A 20,800-nucleotide genomic window follows, 5' to 3' on the forward strand; every position below is an offset into this window, starting at 1 on the left:
TTAAGGTATACGCACCAAATATATTCTCCGGGCATGCTGTGTCTTCACTGGATGGCGCAACATAAACCTGAGTTGTTGTACTTGTTCTGTGGTAAGGATTTTCAGCAACACAAGTGTATTCTGCCTCGTCTTTTGCAGATATGCAGTCTAAATAGAGTCTGCTGGTCGTAGAGCCGATGTTTGTTTTGGGTGCTCTGTTTTCAATCTGTAAAAAGTCGTCAGATACAACTGTAGATTCCTCGTCTCCATCTCTACCATTCTGAAAAAGAAAACTTTTTTGTAAGAACTTTCGTTAGATCTATAAAGGAAATATAACAACAAACTTCATGAACTAGTCAAAATAACTTTAGTTTTAATAACTGTCCATGCTGATTTTACAGTAAGCCCCATATCTTTACATTAATTCTGTAGATGATGCTTCAAAATCATTAAAACTAATTAAACTGTTCCATGGCAGCTCAAAAATGACTTAAGTAGCCTTCATTACTGCACTAGCATTGACTGTTTGGAACAATACCAGAAGCTTTAATTTCTATACTGGAGGCTTTAATTCGCCTGAAAACAACAATACCGGAGGCTTTAATTCGCCTGAGGTGCTAGAAATAATCTTGAAAGAATCTCTGCAGATTATGTTTTAAGTTATTAAAAGTAATTAAAATACTTCAAGAAGCAATGTAAAAATGACGTAACTAGTCTAATAACACAACCAACAACTATTTGGAGCATTTTCGGAGGATTTTATTTTTGTCTAAACTGAAATGCTAGAAATAGTCTGCAAGGAATCTCTGCAGATGATGTTTTAAGTCAATCAAAATAACTAAACTACTTAATGAAGCAACTGGCCTTCAATACTACACACCAACAACTAGTTGGAGCAATACCGGAGGCTCTTATTTTTGTCTACACTGAAATGTTAGAAACAATCTGCAAAGAATCTCTGCAGATGATGTTTTAAGTTATTAAACGTACTAAACTACTTCATAAAGCAATGTCAAAATGACGTAAGTGGCCTTCATCACAAACAGAACCAACAACTACTATTTGGAGCAATACCGCAGGCTTTTATTTTTGTATAGACTGAAATGCTAGAAATAATCTTCAAAGACTCTCTACAGATGATAATTTAAGTTATTAAAATTAATTAAACTACTTAATGAAGCAATGCAACAGCGACGTAACTGGCTTTCATCACTACAAAACTAACAATTATTTGGAGCAATACCGGAGGCTTTTATTTTTGTCTAGCCTGAAACGCTAGAAATAAGTCACGATGTACAGTGTCTCAAAAAAGTGATGGGACACTTGTGCTTTACAAAAGGAAACTGCAATAAAATTAATTTAAAAAACATGTAAAATTGTGGGTGTGTTTTATACTTAAATTTAGTAACAATTATTACATAACATACATTTTCTCAAAATATTAAAATATTAATTTAATAAAAATACAATTGTTTAGAACGGAGCAGAAAATGGCTCACTTAAGTGATGGGACACTTACTTTTCTATCAAATATTTATCCAAAAATTTTACTTTTTAAAAGGTTTTAATATTTTGTTGGATTTCCTTTTACTTTTAAAACATGATTTAATCTTCTTGGGATGGATTCGACTAATTTTTTTGTGATTTTACCCCATTCTTCTTGAAGCACCGATTTTAATTGTTGTTTTGAAGAAATGGTGTGTTTGCGAATTCTTGATTCCAATTCTTGCCAAATATTCTCTATGGGATTTAAATCTGGAGAATGTGGGGGTGTTTTTATTATTTCAAGACAGTTATACAGCAGCCAGAGTCTAACCTTCAAAGCACTGTGCTTGGGGTCATTGTCCTAATAGAATTTAAAATCGTTATGAAGGTTCAATTTTCGTGCTGAAGATTTGAAATTTTGATTTAAAATGTCAATATACTTGTACTGTTCCATTATACTGTCAATAAAACAAGATTACCAACTCCAGCGGACGACATACACCCCATACCATAATTTCTCCTCCACCATGTTTTACTGTTGGCACCAAGTTCTGTTTGCGAAATTCTTCCCTGGGTTTTCCCCACACCAAGATTCTACCGTCAGAACCAAATATATTAAATTTACTCTCATCAGCAAATATAACTTCATTCCAGTAATCAGAATTCTTATTTATGTTGGATTTTGCGAAAGCCAGTCTGAGTTTTCAATTCTTTTCACTTACGAAGAATTTTTTCCTGGCTGCTCTACCGTGATATCCAGTAGATCGAATTACTCTTCTAATAGTCTCAGAATTAACAATTACTCCATATAATGCTTGTAAATCAGCAGCAACTTTAGGAGCACTCATTCTTGGATTTTTTTTAAATATTTCGAACGATAATTCGCTTTATTCCATTGGATAGCTTTGATGGTCGGCCAGGTCTTCTTTTATCCTGAATCATATGATTCTTTTTATATCGTTTAATGATATTGAAAACTGTTGAATGACTGAAGTTAACTGTTTCAGTAGTTTCTCTAATAGATTTTCCACGTTCATTATGCAAATTAATAATTAATTTTCGAATTCCAGGCAAAGTTTCTTTTCGTTTAGCATTCATGGCTGCACAGAGCTAAACAACACAAAAATTCTAAAACAAACTGGAGAGAAATACTGCAGACGATTTTATAAATTATTGGGAATTGCTTTTGAGTAAAAATAAATACCCCAAAAGATATTTTTATTGCTTACTTCAGACGATTTTTGTTGCATAGTACGTAGTGTCCCATCACTTAAGTGAGCCATTTTCTGCTCCGTTCTAAACAATTGTATTTTTATTAAATTAATATTTTAATATTTTGAGAAAATGTATGTTATGTAATAATTGTTACTAAATTTAAGTATGAAATACACCCTCAAAAAGTTTACATGTTTTTTAAATTTATTTTATTGCAGTTTCCATTTGTAAAGCACAAGTGTCCCATCACTTTTTTGAGACACTGTATTTGGAAGTATACTTGCGCGCTTCTAAGTCGAAGAAGATTGTGCAGAACCCTAAGATAATTAACCATTTGAGATCATTATATTACATTAAATTTTAATAGTTAAGAGAGGGTTAGTGAACTTTCCAAACGCACTGTAACAGCATTAAAATGTTTTATTATTTAAAGTAATTAAATAAAGTTTTATATTTCATAGAATGTTCTCTAAATTTTAGATGATTTCCTCATGTGTATTAATTTGTAAATTATGAAATTTAAATAATTAAAAAGCAATTACTGATTAATACTGATACATATTTTTTTTTGTTTTAAAGCAATATTATGATCCCACACTCCGAAAGATATTCATAGATGCAAGGTTCAGAGGATAGTATTACGTATTAAACAAATTTTTAAAATTGTTTATTAAGCAAATGCTGAAGTTAAATCTGTTGATTAAGAAATGTGCTTCAGGTCAGGTGAGATACTTTACGTATGTTACTGACCCACTCTTTAAACCAGAAATCACAACTAAACTAGAAAGAGTAACTTCTCAGATTTTCTGGAAATTTTGCCTTTTGTTCCTCATTCCGCTAATACACAATATTATCGATGTGTTGATAGCACGTTAAAGCCATCATTTTAGCAGTATGACTTTCTTCAAGATACTTTAGACGAATGTGTCTTACCTATCTCTTTCTAGTTATAGCATATTTTAGTATTGAAATTAATATCGTCAAGGGCTATTAATATTTACAGTTTTGTATCAACATTTCAGACTTTAATAATGTATGAAATACGTAACGTTTCAAATAGTTTCAAATCATCATTAAAATCAAAATCATCAAAATGACATTAATCATTATCATCAAAATAATATTGTAAGGTCCCTCACTTGAAATCTAAGTTAATATTGGAAGTGAGGAACCTAGGAACTGATAAGCGAATAATCGCTAGAGTTCGAAGACAGGAAACAACAAGAGAGAAGGGTAAATAACCCTTTATTATTTCTATAAGATTTCACAAAACTCCGCCTGGGAGTGAACAAACAAAGTCCGCACTTTGGACTTGAACTTAAAAGACTAAGAATTAAACTAAAACTAAGATTAACTAACTAAGTATAGCCAAAGCTATCAAGGTACAATGAGAGTTGGCCCCTTAACCTATTTTACTACGAAGCTTAGCAAGGGCCTGAGTACGGCCGAGCGTATAACAGCTTTGAGAGAGGGAGAGTGGCCAAAAAGGCAGACGCGCGTTGTTCCTCTCTCTGTCTCGGTAAGTAACTTCGTGGTTTAAATACCGCTCCTTCTCATTAAATATTCAGCAAATTCCAAAACTACGTTCTGGCCGGAAGTAGTAAGTTGAAGTTAAGAATTTGACAGGAAAGGAACTTTAACTTAAAATTTAACTGTTAATAAAATTAACATAATCCTTACAATATCATTTCTATTAAAAATAATATTACGAAATTCTATGACTTCAGACCTTTTACGCCATGTTGGATTAAACAATGTTTTCCCCCAAGAATAACCTTCTATAAACGTGTTCGTTTTAGAAGTGCAACCTAATATTTAAAAGTATATTAGGATAATATATCATTTAGTCTTAAGTTTTACATGAGAAGAAAAGAAGTTTATTTCAAACAATGGTATTTAAAATATTTAATTATAATTAAATTAGCATTAATTATGCAACATACATACAACATTTATTTATAATAACAAATAACTATTTTTCATTGAATCGCTCTCATATATGCAAGGTTGTTGTTGTACAAGCCCTTTCTTATTTTCTTTGAAAATCATTTTTAAAAATACTGAATAGTCTTCTGCGTGAGACCATCTTTATGTTGAGGTCCATATTGTGGATATTTCAATCTAAAGTGAAACTGTCAATATCTTTGTAGGAATACATTAGGTTCATATTTGTAATGATTTCAAGATATAAAATAAAATATTTCATTTGAGAAAAGCGACAGAGTTTAATTTCAAATTTAAATAAACTCATTTATAAAGAAGCGATATTTATTCTTATGAATTACTTCGGAAAGGAAATTTTTTTTAAAAAATCATAAAATATCTTAAAATAATAGAAATAATTATTTTCAGTATATTCGTGATAATGACTAGATTTATTTACTAGATACTTACGGTTTTACAAGGCTAAAATAGAACTCGTAACAAAACTTAATTATTTATTATTTCTTATAAATAATTTTATTATTTATAAGAATTATTATATTAAAGTTTATTTAATAGAAACAGACCATACACTTTGACTCATGTTGCTTTATGTAGCTAAATTAATACAAATTAAATTATTTAATAAAATTTAGACTATTAGAGACATTTAGTAGAGTGAGGAAGGTAGTGCACAAATTTTAATGAATACACAACTCAATGAAGATTTATTTTATTTTGGAGACACCACGCTACATGTCAATAAACAAGATTCTAAAACTAATTAAGTATATAATTTTGAAATGGCATTTATTTTTCATTTACCAAAATAAATTATATCTAGTTAAAAAGGTCAAACATTTCTTACAGCTGTAAATACTAGGTCGTAATTTACATTTATTTATACGAAAAGTAAGCAGGTTTAATGGAAAATGACGCCGATCCATTATCAGATGCTTACAACTCCGAAAGTGTCAACTAGAATTTGCGCGCTAATGGAAACTGAACTGGAGAAAAGGCCTATGGCGGAAATCCTCATTGCAACGACTGGCAACATTCATCTTTGCTGCGCAATGTGCATATGTGCTCGCCATAGACCTTTAATTTCTGGTAACTAAGACAAAATCGATCAGCCAGAACCGTAACTAAGCAGGAGTTATAGATGCAGAGGCACAGGATCAGGAAAGAAGGGACAGAACAAGAAAAAATTTTAAAGTATTAATATTTCCAAATGTAAAACTTACTATTCTTTTACGCGCTTCAAATATCAGATGCACTCTCAGCCACTCGCGAACAAGATCACTGCACATGCGTTTTGGCCATTTCCTTTCTATTTCAATCTTATTTCAGTCTCTTCTTTCAGTTCTATGCTTTTAGAATTAACGAGAGAAGCCAATGCTTGAAAAATGTCTACAGATCTCGCTGTATATACAAGAGGAAGTCAATAAATAAGTACATACTGATGTGGGATGATAATAAGTAGCCACGAGTAGTTTAAAAATGTGTCACCAGATTGTAAAACAATCGTATTTATACTTAAGCAAAAGCCACTGAGATCATTGAGGGTTTGTGAGGCAGGTTGAAAATGACTGCCATGCTAGAATGGGAATGTTGCAGCTTCGGGTTGCAACTTGCTGAAGACATGCAAGTCTAGTATGTCACAGCATGCAAATCTAGTATGCCACAACGTATTATTTGAACACGACAGTACCAGACCTCCCGCGAAATACATAATCGAGGTGTGAAGTGCCTTGCGATCTTATGTTGTCCCCTTTCCAATGGCAACTTTTTCAGCGTCCTCCATGTAGCCGAAAGTGATTTAGACTTTTTGATCCTTTGAAAACTCCCTAAGCAGTGCACGTTTCGAAGACGATGCAGGCACTAGAAAATAATACATAGCAGGCGATAACAACAGACTTGGATGCGGCAGATACTAGGATTATCATGCATCGATGGGATGAGAGTTGGGGAAACGACAATTGGATATTTCTATAATTTTTACAAAATTGTAGAAATAATAATATTGTATAATTTCTATACTGATAAATCATTAGTTAGGATGAAGGTATAAGGTATTTTAGTCTCCTTACCGCATGCCTTCGAGGTGTAATTGGAAGGAGGTCTGCTTAGCAATCACAAGGTCTGGAGTTCGAATCCCAAAGAGGGCATCTTTGATTTTTTCTATTTCTCGGCTTCAAAAGAATTCTAAATGCCTCTACAGTTGCTCCCGAAATAAAATGTGATGGACGATAATTCATCACCAGTAGGGTTCTGCGACTGAATCTCCTTCTCCCCAGTTGCCTTTTAAGTGGAGAAGGATGTAATGTATTTTCTTTCCCCTTAACGCTTACCTTCGAAGCATAATTGGAAGCCCGTCCGGCTAGCAATCGGGAGGGCCGGAATTTGAATACCGAAGCGGACATTGTTAGTTTTTCACGATTCTTGTCCCCCCCGCCCTCTAAAAAAGAAAATAGACTTTAAAGCTGACCTACACTCAAACTAAAATGCAAGTGACGAATATTTTCACCCTCTTTACCAAATGCCTTCATTGTGTAACAAATTGAAAGCACGTCCGTCTATCGGAAAGTTTGGGGTTCGAATACCGGCGAGGACATTGCATAATTTTTACGTCTCCTGTGACGAATTAAAATGCCTGATGATCAATATATTAATTGCAGTACATTCTAATAGTAATTTATTTTAATATAATTAATTATTTTAATATTGTAGTAATTAATGTAATCAATATATTTCTTGAAGTAAAGCCCAGAAAAATAAATATCATTTGTAAACAGTCGTATATAGATAGCATTGTTGTTTTTATATTATTTCTCTCTAACACAGGACCCCATAATGCAAACGAAAAATTGTTACAGCTCAAAATCAGTCAGGTACACATGAAATTATTTTATAAACACTCAACAAATACAATTCAACAAATGTAATAAATCTGGCAAAGTTGAATAAACCCCGTAGTATACTTGAAAATTACAAAAGGCGCGAAGGCCAATGATGCCATAGATATGTTTCTTACCTGTGACAACTTTACGCCATTTTTTAACCAATGAATAACTGGAGAAGGGTTACCACCAGCTTGACACTCCAGAAATTGATTCTCACCTTCTTTCACACGTAGAACTCTCGGTGGTTTCGCGTGGAGACGCAGGTGTGTTCTTGTCACTTGCCAGCTGTGGTTATTTTCTGAAATGCGAAAGGAAAAAAAGAAAAAAAATCACTTTTTTTTTCTCCGGTTTGATGCGTCGCATAGAAAGCATTTCATCCTTGAACATTTTGTACGCCCTTGAACTACCTAACCATTAACACGATGTCAACGAAAGTATCTAGTAAGGATGCGGGAGAAAGTAATCTTTAAGAATAGAGGTTTACAGTGTTTAACATTATGACGTTATAAATGTAACTTTGGGATTTATTTTTAGGGTTTGATGCTACCAAACAAATGCAGGTGTTTAAAATAAGAAAATATGATGCAGAGGTTTCGAAGCAGGCTATGTAGTCTGAGGGTATTAATTATTGATTCCACAGTGCAGCATAAATTAAATAAGGCTTCTACAGTGCACTATCTACTTACTTTAACTGCTACACTAACTGTTTGTGCTGCTAACTCTTTGCTACAGAGTCGCCTTCAGCTTTACTGTAGTAACTATTGCACTTTTAAGAAATAACTCTTGTATTTCCTAACGTTACACTTTCATGCTCAGTCTATGACGAATGGTAATTTGAGAATACCATTTTCTTTGGAAAGATGGAAGAACAAACATTAATGGCATCTCCAAAATAACATGGAAATTTGGAGTTAACAAACGTCATATCCCGCACTAAGTTGGAGTGATAGTCGTTATGAGCAGAATAAGATTCTATATCTTAAAATATAATTACACGAATGCAAGTAAAGTCAGGGAATCTAGTTAAAAGATTTATATTAAATCCGAGAATACTATTCCTGAAGTTACCAAACTTTGACCATGTGAAAATTAGTTACATTGGGAGAAAAGTAACTTAAATGTTGACAACCACAATGAGTGAAAACTACCCTGCCTTGTTACAGTGAATAGAGCAGGTTATTTACAATAAATCGCAATAGCATTTTAATGGAACTCATATAATCAGTTTATGAATTTAAAAAAATCTCCGACTATGGTTAAAGTAGGCGATAATACCCAATACTATTAACTTCATCAGGAAGAAGGATCTTCTGTCAGGAAAGTGTTGGTCGTGCCCCTTTGCTAAATTCCAGGTATTAAAAGATAAATCTCCGGTTTGCAAAGAATTAATCCGTGCATAAATGAAAGCTTACAATGTGGTCCGAAAAATCGCTCTTTCCATTCTATCGCGCAGCTGAAAGGCATGCGAATTCTGGCGGCAAAGGATGTATTCCATAATCGCTTAAACTTACAAAGCCTTTTTTTAAAAATAATTTTTTTCATTTATCGTTTATTTCCATACTTATCAGTTACATTAGTGGTTTTTCTGAAGATGCTTAAAAAACTAGTATGTCTAATTTCTTCAGGAGATGAATGTATGGATTCCTCTTAAAAAAAAACTGGTGTAATGCAAGTAATGAAGAAATGATTCGTTAGTCTGCGAAAATATGTAATTGCTCGGGACCTCTTTTATAGTTTAAAATTTCTGTTATTGGTTCATTGGATATAAGTACCATAGCAGAAAATACGAACTCTTTTTTAGGAAGAAATGTTTTTCGTAATGACGCCAAATTTTAACAGGACATTTCCACATCGCATCATTTTAAAGTAGTAATTTACAAGCTAAAAGCTTTCATGGGACACTCTTATTACTATTTTTTAAAGTGTAAGACTTTATGAATGAATTTAAGAAGTTAGAGTGTGAGTCCTAAAACAGGGAATTTTGGTATGCTTTATCATTAAAGCTTTACTTATAACTCACTGAACCATTATCAAGAAGTCTGGCTATTCTTGTTAAAGGGCATATTAATATGTTATTAGGTAACTGCATATAATATTTTGTCCTTTCAGTGTAGCTTTATTACATCACTGTCGTATTTTATTGATTGAATTAGGAAAACGTTAGTTCGTAACATGTCATTTAACAAACAATGAAGATTTACTTTCAGACTTTCCTTTCTGGCTTGTTTCCTCACGTACTCGCTCAGTCCAGAGGTTTATGCATTTGTTTATGGCAAGCGTTGTAATTTAAATTGAGCAAAAAATATCGTAACCGAATTGTAGAGTTATTTGTTGCTGCCATCCCTTATTTGCTTGGAAAGGAAGAAGCTGACGAAGTTAAACGTGAACTGCTTGACATCCGGCGCAGTTTTGGTACCTATTGGTAAAAATTAGGTTGTTCGACCCAGTTGATATTGTATATCTGAGTAGGATCACAAACCAGTAAATTTGTTTTCCAGCCAGTAGCTGTAAGTCAAGAAGCCTTAAATTTTGTGCTGTACTTATTTTAGTTAACTTTGCAGAGGTAAGAAAAAGTTAAATTAATATTTTACATTTTGATTTCATCTCTTGCTTCCATAGTCTGTTAAACCAAAAGCAATAATTCGCCATGGCAGTAAAGTTTTAGTTTGGTTTACTTAATTACGGCAAAGCACTCTAAGGCTATCTGCCAAAGGGAAGAGACGCCTTCGTGGAGGACTTTCTAAGGGAAGCTGGCTCGTATACAAGTTACACGTCTACAAAACCATGAAAGCGTCCATGCAACCAGACCGTTCGCCGGGATTCGATGCTTCGGAGCGAACTACCAGTGTCCAGCGACTTTGCGCTCGGCTGCTGGTGGACTTCACAGGAAAGGTAATGATTTAGGTGAGTGGTGACAAAAGCAGTTAAATTTTATTTGTCAGATGCCAGTTACATTGGCAGTTAGGCCATTAAACTCCTTGCTTGCCAATAGCACTGAAATCCACAAGAAAAATTTGTCAGTGCTTCACGCTCGTCCAAATGTTCTGCTGTTATTGGCCGTCCACTATTACAAAAAACACACAATGTCGAATCAGCTAGTCCAATGCAAAATAAATGATTCTGCCGACAGTCATGTCTCGTCAATAGTCTAAAAGATGCAACCGCAACTGTTCGCGGGTGGTCAGAAACAAAAGCTGGATTTGTTGAGAGAACACTTTAAGGCTTGCCCTCACAAGCCCGAGTGGAAGAACTTTTAAAAGTCTTTTGATATGTTAGCGATGTTAGAAGCTTAATAGAATGGAAGTTTGCACTCGTTTTTGGCTTTTGGAGAACCGTATCCCCCTTTTTCTTAAGCATATCAGCCATCTTATTCCCATAAATACCGCAGTGTAAAGGTACTCATTGAAAAACTATCTTGTGGGAAAGTTCTTTTATGACTTCCTGACACTGTTGAACACGCATATGTTCTTACACTCTTGGTAAGAGGAGATGGCCTGTATTGCTGAAGTCGAAATAAAATGAAGCAGTTAAATAGGTAGTAAGCCTCTCCTCAATTGGTATCTCGGCTGTCAAATGATGCATTTTTGTTATCGGATTAAGTTTAAAAAGCGCTATCATTTTTCTACGATATTCTCTGCCCACTCAGAATTATTTTTTTATATGCTCAGTAGTTAATCTAATATTTTTCTAAAGCTATGAAAAGAAAATTAAAATATCTAATATCTGTCGTAACTGCAAATAACTTCAGAAAAAATCCTTTAATGGAAAATCTGATACAGCGATCTCAAACATTTATATGGTTCTAGTTAAAGTATGTGTCCTTTGGCAACTAGAAATGGAGAAGAGTTTAGTGACCATTCGCTGCTTTTCTTACAACTATAGAAACAAAGTCCAAAGAAGGGTTAAAATATCCTTTTATTCCACTCAAAGAATAATAACAGACTGCCGCTCTCGGACTTACAGGAAAACCTCCCTTGGGCTTAGACAGAAAATAAAAAACTAACTTAATTCTAATTAACTAAGCTGAAGCTGTAGAGAAATAGTTAACCGAGTTGGTGCTTAATTAACCTCACCGGCGAATACTAACATGCACGTAAGACTACGGCCGAACGCATTGAGATAGGCTTAAAGCAATGACGTGGCCAGAAGGCAGAACACGCTCTACTGAGAACGTCTGATCTCTTCCACGGAAACGACTGAACTTTCCATTAAATAATGGTTCTACTTCATTTTCATAAAAGGCGATTCTGAAGACTCATTATGGTAGGTAGTTGCAGATGAGAAACAAGAGAATAAAAGAAAGGGCTTTAAATTAAAAATAATTATTAGAAAATTAAAATAATCGCTACACATTTCAAAAGCTTCAAACGTTTTTTTAATAATTTGACTGCAATTATAAAACTTTTTAAATTTTCTTAGCTATTTTTTTTAAAGTCTTAATTGAATTAGAACAAAATTAAAAAATATAGGTATGATTTTATTTACTTTTTTAAATGTTGCTAATGTAGTTTAACTTTAATTTCTGAGGGTCTAAAGTATTTTCATTTATCAATAATTTATCTTTATGTTTATATAATTAAATAGCATGCGCGTAACTATGAAATGCTTTCAATGAGTGAGAAGTTATGCTACCTATAATATTCTACTTAATACGAATTTAATTAGCCCTTTGCGGAACAGTGTGTCCGGTCTGGACACACCTAAAAATTTCCTTCTGTGCGCACAGAAAAATTGAATGAAAAAGGATTTATAGGTTACTCTGAACCTTCTTTATTTATAGTAGATGGCAGCTCAACACAAACAAGTCCATATATTTTAGCCATGTTTAGTTTTTTTAAGACCCTTATTTTTCAAAGAAACCTTCCAGATTTTTTTAGGGTATAAAAGGAATTTTTTAAAAAGAAATTTCTATGTTATTTTTTTTTGGCTGTATGCTAATCTCCTTATTCTATATTAGTTTAAAATTTTCACCTTGAAATCTTGCCTAAAATCAAACGGCGAACCCTAGGTGTGCCCAGACCGGGCTCACCGATAATCTAGGACAACTGAGAGTCTGTATTTTTTGTTTCTCCGCATCTCATCAGTCAGTTCATTGACAACAATGCTCGTTTCAGCACTCTTTTTGAAGCTCTATTCAATCAGTGTGCCATCTTCAAGCACACCCACAGAAATAAACGATAAGTGCTATCTTCACAAAATTTTACTTGTGTACCCCTCTAGGCCTAATTAGACTGCCTACCTTTTTTTTTTTTTTTTTTTTTTTTTATCAAAACTCCGACTTTAATTAGTAGCGTGCCGGAAAGGGTTAAATATCTTCTCAGCAGATTAAAAAAAATATAAAAATATATTTAGCTTACCTCCTCTCGCATCTTCATGCCTTCCCTATCAATTAAAAAAATATAAATTAGAGAATAATATTTAGTACAACCTAAAACAATAATTGTAAAAAGAATAAATTGAATAATTTTAACTCAGACTGTTAATATTTCTCTTATGCATGAAAATTATATGACAAATATAAACTCTTCAGGAAAATTTCAGAAAGTTCAAAACTAAAAATTTTGATACAAATATATTTTCACTTTTATTGTTCTATAACTGAATTTTTTCAGTCATTTTACGGCAATAATAAAGAATTCTAAAACTAGATTTTCGTTTCGGAAGATCGCTTTGCATTGAATGAAATATGCATGTAAGAAAAAACAAATATGTTAAATGGTTACGGAAATCGTTGTAAACATAAAAAATTAAAACTCATGGAGTAAATACGAAGAATGAAAGCTACATGAAATTATAAAATATTATTCTACTTACCCTGGTATCGAGATCTATATGTCGACTCAAAACCAATGGAATTAGTGCAAAACTCATGAAAATGGCGATGGCGTAATGTAACATTTTGATTTCTGACTATTTGGACAGTAAAATTTATCTAAAATAAAAAAAAAGGCAACATTTAATGAACACTGGTTGTAAAATAAAGCAATGAAATTTATTTGATAACACCTTTTTCATCATTATTGAAAATAATAAAGTGCAAATACATTCTAAAAAGCTATTCAATCATTTCAAGATTTGAAATGGATTCTCGCAACAGTAGCAGTTAATAAGAAAAAGCGTTCTTTCGGAACTGTGAAAAATTTGCATACTGCATACCAATCATCTATGCTTAAATTTTTATGCCAAAGATTTTTTATACAACTCAAATGTTCCAAACTGTTGCCTATTTCACATGCGAAGAATTCTGAACCTCTAATTGGTAGAGTAACACATTATTTAAATTTAAAATTTAGTTTAAATCTAAATCTAATTTAAATTAAATTTAATATTATAATTTTAAAATGAGTTTTACATTTAATACATATTAATAATTTAAAGAAAATTAAGCAAAAAATGCGATCTTAGATCAGCGTAGATTTTTGAATAAATGTGTACTGGTTTCGAGGCTAATCAGATATAAGCCCCTCTTCTTTAGGACCATAAAACCTTTGCATAATAGGAATGTTTTCTTAATTAACTAAAAATATAAACATAATAATATTATCAAAAATACATTTATATATGCAATTTTTAAATTCTTTACTTTGCTATAAACGATGCATTGTTATAATTCGAAGGTTAAATAAAAAACTTAAAGCCGAATTTTAAGGTAAAAGCTAACGATATTGGTATTTGGACAGCCGCATGAATCATTAAATGGGAGATTTGCGATCGAATTACGTAATGCAACAAAAAAAAATAAATAAATAAATAAACAGAGAGATTAGGTTCTAAAAATTTCTAAGAAAAAAATGAAGCTACAGAGACTGTTGGCACATTTTTAGGCGACTTTGTATGCTTGTATGTATCCATTTAGTATCATCAACGAGGAAAAATATCTAAAACTTAGTTCAAGGAATCAAAAGAAAGCTTCCCAAAGAGATTTGTGATTGTTGCTGGTTTTTTACATAACGGCATATTAAAAATAAAGAGCGTCTATAAAAATGTTAAGCTCTATAAACTAAGATAAATTCACACATTATCAGGAACATATTTTATACCCACTTTTCAAATACGAAATACCTTCTCTTTCACACAATGCCTTCAAACAGCAGAACTGCATCAAGTCAAAACAAGTAGCCACACGTTAAAATCCACTGCTAATTACGTGGGGAAAATAGAGCAAGAGACGGGTATCAAGGCCATATCCTTCACTAGAGTTCTATCACCTATGGAGTTCTGCGCATTTGGACTTTCAAAAAGCTGATTGTCCAAACGTCGATTGTCCAACCCTCCTTGGACTTTGGAAAGCCATTCAAGAGGGATACCTCTTCCGATATTACAAAAGGTTTTACTGTCTTGGAAATTACGGTGTAGAAAGATAGTGAAGAATAAGGGTACCAAATAGAACATTTAAAACGCAAAAAGTTTAGATAATATATTTTTTGAAAATACAATGAAAATCGTCTAAAAAATGTGCGAAGAGCATCTGTATTTTCATAGCCTAATGGATATGCAAATTTTAACTTGATTCTGCCAAAACGTTTGATCCAAAAATGTAAGAAATGAAACATATCTCAGCATTAATATTATTATTTCTTACCTAATACATAAAATTAAAATTCGCTTGGTTATCCCGCTTGGAATATTAACTCATTTTGTCTGGTCAAGACTGGATTTAACAGATAAATTCAATATAGAATACTTAGTACTGTATAACGATAATTAAATTATATTCCCCTATAATTAAATAATGTAAGTATACGCTAAATATTTATCAAAGTATTAGACAGTAAAAGGAATGTTTTGCGCAAGGTACTGTTTCTTTTCAAATAAGGTAGTCGAAGGTTTTCAGATCGTTTGCAACATATAAAATAGGAAAGAAGCATTCATTCAGATGTTTATATAGTGTAAGTAAAACCTTTTTAAGCCTAATAAATGCATCAATTAGAATCACTTGTATAATCTGAATCTAAAAGAAAGTTCAAGTTCAGCATTGGGCAAAGGATGTTTGAATAAACGGGTATTTTATTACCCTTTGCAAATTTACATTTCAATAAATTTAAATCTACTCTTTTGTAATAATTAAAATTCTTTTACCTCTGTTATAAAACATTTTGCTGTTAATATCATATTTAAATAAATATAAAAAATATACAAATACCTCAAAAATGCGTAGATTAATTACAGAAAATTTATAAAATAATAATTTGATTCCTTTAAAAAGGTGCTGAATTTAAAATGTGGCAATGACAAAAAACTAAAGAACAGAATTTAATAGGAATAATTATATATATTGTACAGTTTGGCAAAGTAAATAGCTAAATTCGATATATTACTCAGTCACCTGAAAATTTTTAAAAGCAATATGTTCTAAAATTCAAGCTTCGCATTAACACATCCTACGCACAGAAACGATGAATTCAGTATGCAGAAAGAAAATATCTGAATAGTTTTCGATTAAATGCTTTAGTAATTAAAAATAAATAGCGAAAAAAAGGTCGATTAATTATTTTGAATATAAAATATGTCAACAGAAATCAACTCACTCGGATTAGGAACTATAAATATCTTCTTCCGAATAAATCTCAGTAGAAAATAAAACAAAACTTTTTCACACTCTTTCACGACCTTCTATTCCAGAGCTCCAGTTTACTACGAGTATATACGCACGTTTCAATCGCCCGCGGCGGTAGTGTTATTCGTAATAAAGAATGATTTAAGCGTAATTGCAAGAGCTACGACACCTGGTGGAAGCCCTCAGCGCCAGAGGGAACAAATGGTCAGATCGGATTCCATTGAGTCTTAGTCACGTAGTTAGTTGGAAGGCTTTCCTTTTTTTTTTTTTTTTTTTTGGGGGGGGGGTTGTTCCTTCGCGATACTCTTTTGCGTTGCAAATATTGCTTGCTTTTGTTCTTTTAATTGAACAAGTTGTAAGTGAAAGTTCCAGTCAACATAAAAATGGCGGGATAACGTGAATGGAACGAATACGTCAGGGGTTCTCAATCAGCGCGCAATTCCCCCCCCCCTTTGGGGGAATTTCATAGTTTATGGGGGGGGGAAATGTACTCAGCCCTTTATTTATCTGTTAAGTATTCAGTTTTAGTTTATGAATACAAAAATCTACTTCAGTTCAAGTTTGGTAGTTATCAAAACTTTCTACACTTTTTCTTCTTTAATTTATAAAATACATTAACAAAATATAAATTTAAGTAAATGTATATGTATTTTTCGAGTTTTGTAAAAAGGACGGGGGGGATGATCGTCTAGAAGTGGAAAAAAGGGTGCATGGGGCAAAAAAGCTTGAGCATTTACTGGAATACGTGAAGCTAACTGATAAATAATGTTAAAATTATCCATTGGTTTTCATGAAATATAATGAATAGAATGAAAGAAAATTTTTATTTCTTACATATTATTTTTTAAAAATATTTACCGATCTGACTTAAGTTATAAGTATAATAAGACACTAAAATATTTTTAAGTATGTGTAATATATAATAATCCTGATCCATTATTTCACTCTTAAATGAAATAGATATTATTACTGTAATAGCATATTCTAAAGATTTTTCACTTTGTAGAGTCATTATATTAGAACGTGAAAAAAGTGCAATGCTCTGGCCCGCATTTGAAGCCCCGACCTCTCGAATACGCGTTGAGCGTGCTCTGTTTGTAATTGATTTTAGATGTTCTGTAATCGGCTTGCCTTCCAGTAATTTCGAGCAGCAGAAAATACTGGAAATATCTCAGCAGACGGGTTTTTTAGCTGTTAGGTTTATATGAATACAGTGTACTGAGATATCTACGGGTTAGCTTTGCTCTTTAGATGTGCTTTGCATGGCGTTGTGTTTAACGTTCTTAGTAGTTTGAAGTGTAACTACTGATTGTACTGTGGGATACTGTGAAGACCTGTACTGGTATTTCTGTGGAAACTTCCAGAGCTCTGAAGTGTTTCTTTTGATAAAATAAATTTTATCAACTTTTATCATCGGACAAGTGTGCATTCAGTCTATTACGAACCCATGCGCACGCAACAATATATTCTTTAACCAGTTAGAGATTTGGTTTAAATGATTTTTACCAAGAATTAAAGAAAGGCAAAGTCAAAATGACGATGTCAATTTCCCTTGAACAAGGACCAGAAAAGCTGACATAATTTGCTGTTAAATTTCATTTTATTAAAAAATAACCAAAACAATTAAATAAAAAATCTTTCAGATTTTACATTACGCCCAAAAAGGATATTTTTAACGTTTTGTGTGTTACCTTTATTTATTAAGTATCATGTTCTTCGCACTTAAACCATAAAATTCAGTTTAAGAGCAATATCGCAAAATGATTTAAAAATGAGCATATCTTTAGAATTTCCGATACCCAGTCTCGCGTGCTGGAGATAAAAATGATTTTATGTACAACGTTGCCATTACTCGCTTTGAAATCCTTGAGTTGGTTAGTCAAAAATTCGTTAAAGTGTTAGAAAATATGAAATTGATAATAACAAAAATTTCAAATTCCAAATTTGGGCTTCCAGATACCCATATTCGATAGAAGATTACGTTATTCAAAATTGGATGGCTCCCGTCATTTTATTCTAATGCGAAACACATATATACATTTATAGAGATTATTCATTATTTAATTTCTTTAAATATAATACAGGGCGATAATATTTAGCGGCAACAATTTGAAAAGTGAAACAACGCTTATAGTGAATCAACGCAAAATGTCAAAACGTAATTAATAGTTCTTCAGGACAAATTGCCCCTTTGGACTAAAAACAAATTCCAAATTTGGACTTCCAGATGCCCATATTCGGGTGAAAATATACATTATTCAAAATTTGATGGCTCTAGGTACCATTGTTTTATCACAATGTGAGAAACATACATACATTTATGCAGATTCTTCATTATTTAATTTCTTTAAATATAATATAGGGCTCTAATATTTGGTAGCAACAGTTTAAAAAGTTAACCGAAATTAATAGCTCATCTGTGCTAACGCCCTTTGGGCTAAAAACTCCCTTTTCACCCTAAACGAAAGATAAACAATTAGCTAAGAGAGAAGTTAAATTTTAAAGATTAAAAATTTAACCAAAATTCAAAATTTGGCAAAAAAGCAGTCTTAAAATGGCGTAGGTTTTTAAATGAAACTCAAGTTATATTCAAAATCTATGCCAAGCTAAAATTGCTTTGCTGCCTAATTTTAATTCTTTTTAAATTTTACTTTGGTGTCTTTCTCTTTTAATTCAGTTCAAGTAAAATTAATCAAAGAAAATTGGGGGAGGAGACTCTAAAATTGTTCCCTGAGTGCCATGGCTGGGCTTAGGGGTAGCACGTCCATAGTAGTCCACAGTGATAGCACGTTCAAGTGTGTAGCATCGGAAGAGATCCGAACTTCAAATCCTGGTGAAAGTATAAATGATTGTTCCACGTTTCTCTATCCAAAAAATTCCAAAAGCACTCTACAAGTGGAGCCACACTAAAAATATGATTAAAATGTGGATCTGCAGACTGTCTCCGTCATCATCAGTCATCATTTAAATGGGAGAAAATGGAAGAAAATTTCACTTTTACTGCTATATGATTTTGCAGAGAGAGATAGTATGTCTGGCTGCAATTGGGAGATCCGAGTTCGAATTCCAGTGAAGACATAGCTGAATCTTTGTATTTCTTGCTTCATAAACCCTAAGCCACTCTACAAAAAAACGTACTCATAATCTAGAGCTGTAAATAAATTTTCTCAGATCATCAAAGATATTTTATATAAAATAATATCTGTAGGAGATGAAGGCCAACAGACGGAAATTTATGTCAGTGGAAACATCTTTTAGGTAAAGGAACTGGAATTCCAAACAGCAAATGCTTTGGAACCTATCCATCAACCGTGCATTGACAGAGATCAATGCTGACAAACATGAACTTTTTAAAAAGACGTTGAGAACGTCATGTTCTGTGAGAAATTGATTAGAAGAAATAGAAACAAATAAATAAATGCTGCTTAAATAAAATTAGATTGTAAAGAAAATTCTTTTAAAATGTTTAGCCTCGGTAAACATGAAATACTCTGCATACCAGTTTTAACAGTTTCTTCTTCGTATCTGAGATTTTCTTCAGTAAGACATTAACGTATGTATATTTTAACCACACATTTATGAAGTAGGAGGCCTATCTAATTGAGCGTTTGTTGCTCTTTATGTTAGGCAGAAGGTATGTGTTTTTTTTTTTAATTTAATAATTTGGAAGCCCATGAAACTTTGGACTTTTTGCGATTGCAACGTGCATGATCCTATAAATTTGCTTCTGCATATATGAAATATAATCTCCAAGCAAGGTTAAAGTTTGGGTAAAATTATTTATTTATTTTTTTTGCCAGCAATAGCATAGTTCTCTTTTATATACGTGAAATTAAAAGTAATATTGGTCTCAGTATGTCTTAATGGCAATGAATAGTTTTTCAAAACTACTGTTGTTCGTCAGAGTCTCTGAAGATAAAAAAGTCCTTTTTAAATGCTATAAAATCAGTTTCATAATTAGGCTTCATCAAAGTTGTTCAGTTTGAAAAACAGAGGACACACTACCAAAGCAAAACTTTTGTTTCAATCCTTATTCAGAGCAAACAAAACTAAATCCCTTCTGCCATTTTTACTTCCATCAGTGAGGAACATAATGTCATACAGTTAATGGTTAAATAACGCTAAAGGACCAAAATGTAACCCAGTTTGACGGCTTAAAGAAGTTTAATTGATCACTGAAATTAAACACATACTGCTCTTAAACCCAAATCTGAAAGTGAGTTCAGAAATTTACACTTTAAAAAATTCGCTGTAGAATCTCTGAATTGTTTCATTAAAAATATTAAGAAGGGATAAAGTAGGAAATAATATTAAATAAAAGTTAACCCTGACATATTATTGATCTTTTAACCATGCATTCAAATAAGGGACGTTTTAATTTATCTCAAATCTATGCACGCAAGCATTTTAGAACAGTGTCGCATATTTCGCCAGTTTAGTTGTATTCAAGAATAAAGAAGTGCTAAGCTTGCAATTACATCTTCAGTGATGATTGCAATTACTAGCCATAAACTAGCCACGATTGCAATTATATTTTCAGTGATGATTGCAATTATATCTTCAGTGATGATTGCAATTATATCTTCAGTGATGATTGCAATTACTAGCCATAAACCAGCCGTGATTGCAAACACTTCTTTATGCCCAACATCATCAGAATTTTTTTTCTTTAGAGAAAAGTGAATGCTTTGTAAGATATTTGAATATTTTGTTATCTTAAATACATTATTTCGTACGT

At 32.4% G+C, this 20,800-nt stretch overlaps 1 protein-coding gene and 1 long non-coding RNA gene across 5 annotated transcripts in view; one reads left to right on the forward strand and one right to left on the reverse strand.

Moving 5' to 3' along the window:
- The window catches only part of LOC146996580 (uncharacterized), a 192,948-nt gene that overhangs the window by 40,000 nt on the left and 132,148 nt on the right, over positions 1-20,800 (forward strand). The window lies entirely within an intron of this gene.
- The window catches only part of LOC118182522 (zwei Ig domain protein zig-4-like), a 58,736-nt gene that overhangs the window by 20,017 nt on the left and 17,919 nt on the right, over positions 1-20,800 (reverse strand). For 2 of the 3 annotated variants that reach the window (XM_035351875.2, XM_035351874.2), the window contains exons 2-5: positions 13,320-13,437; positions 12,863-12,887; positions 7,637-7,803; positions 16-259 (exon numbers count right to left, since the gene is read on the reverse strand). In XM_035351875.2, the coding sequence (XP_035207766.1) occupies positions 16-259; positions 7,637-7,803; positions 12,863-12,887; positions 13,320-13,403 (520 nt within the window). In that variant the 5' untranslated portion in view covers positions 13,404-13,437. Of the gene's footprint in view, positions 1-15; positions 260-7,636; positions 7,804-12,862; positions 12,888-13,319; positions 13,438-16,033; positions 16,189-20,800 lie in introns of those variants that run through there. The other variant, XM_035351873.2, reaches the window with a different exon arrangement.

This window comes from Stegodyphus dumicola, chromosome 7 (genome assembly GCF_044657685.1).
Source record: "Stegodyphus dumicola isolate Sdum_Otavi_A_Nest chromosome 7, ASM4465768v1".
Taxonomy (NCBI): Eukaryota; Metazoa; Arthropoda; class Arachnida; order Araneae; family Eresidae; genus Stegodyphus; species Stegodyphus dumicola.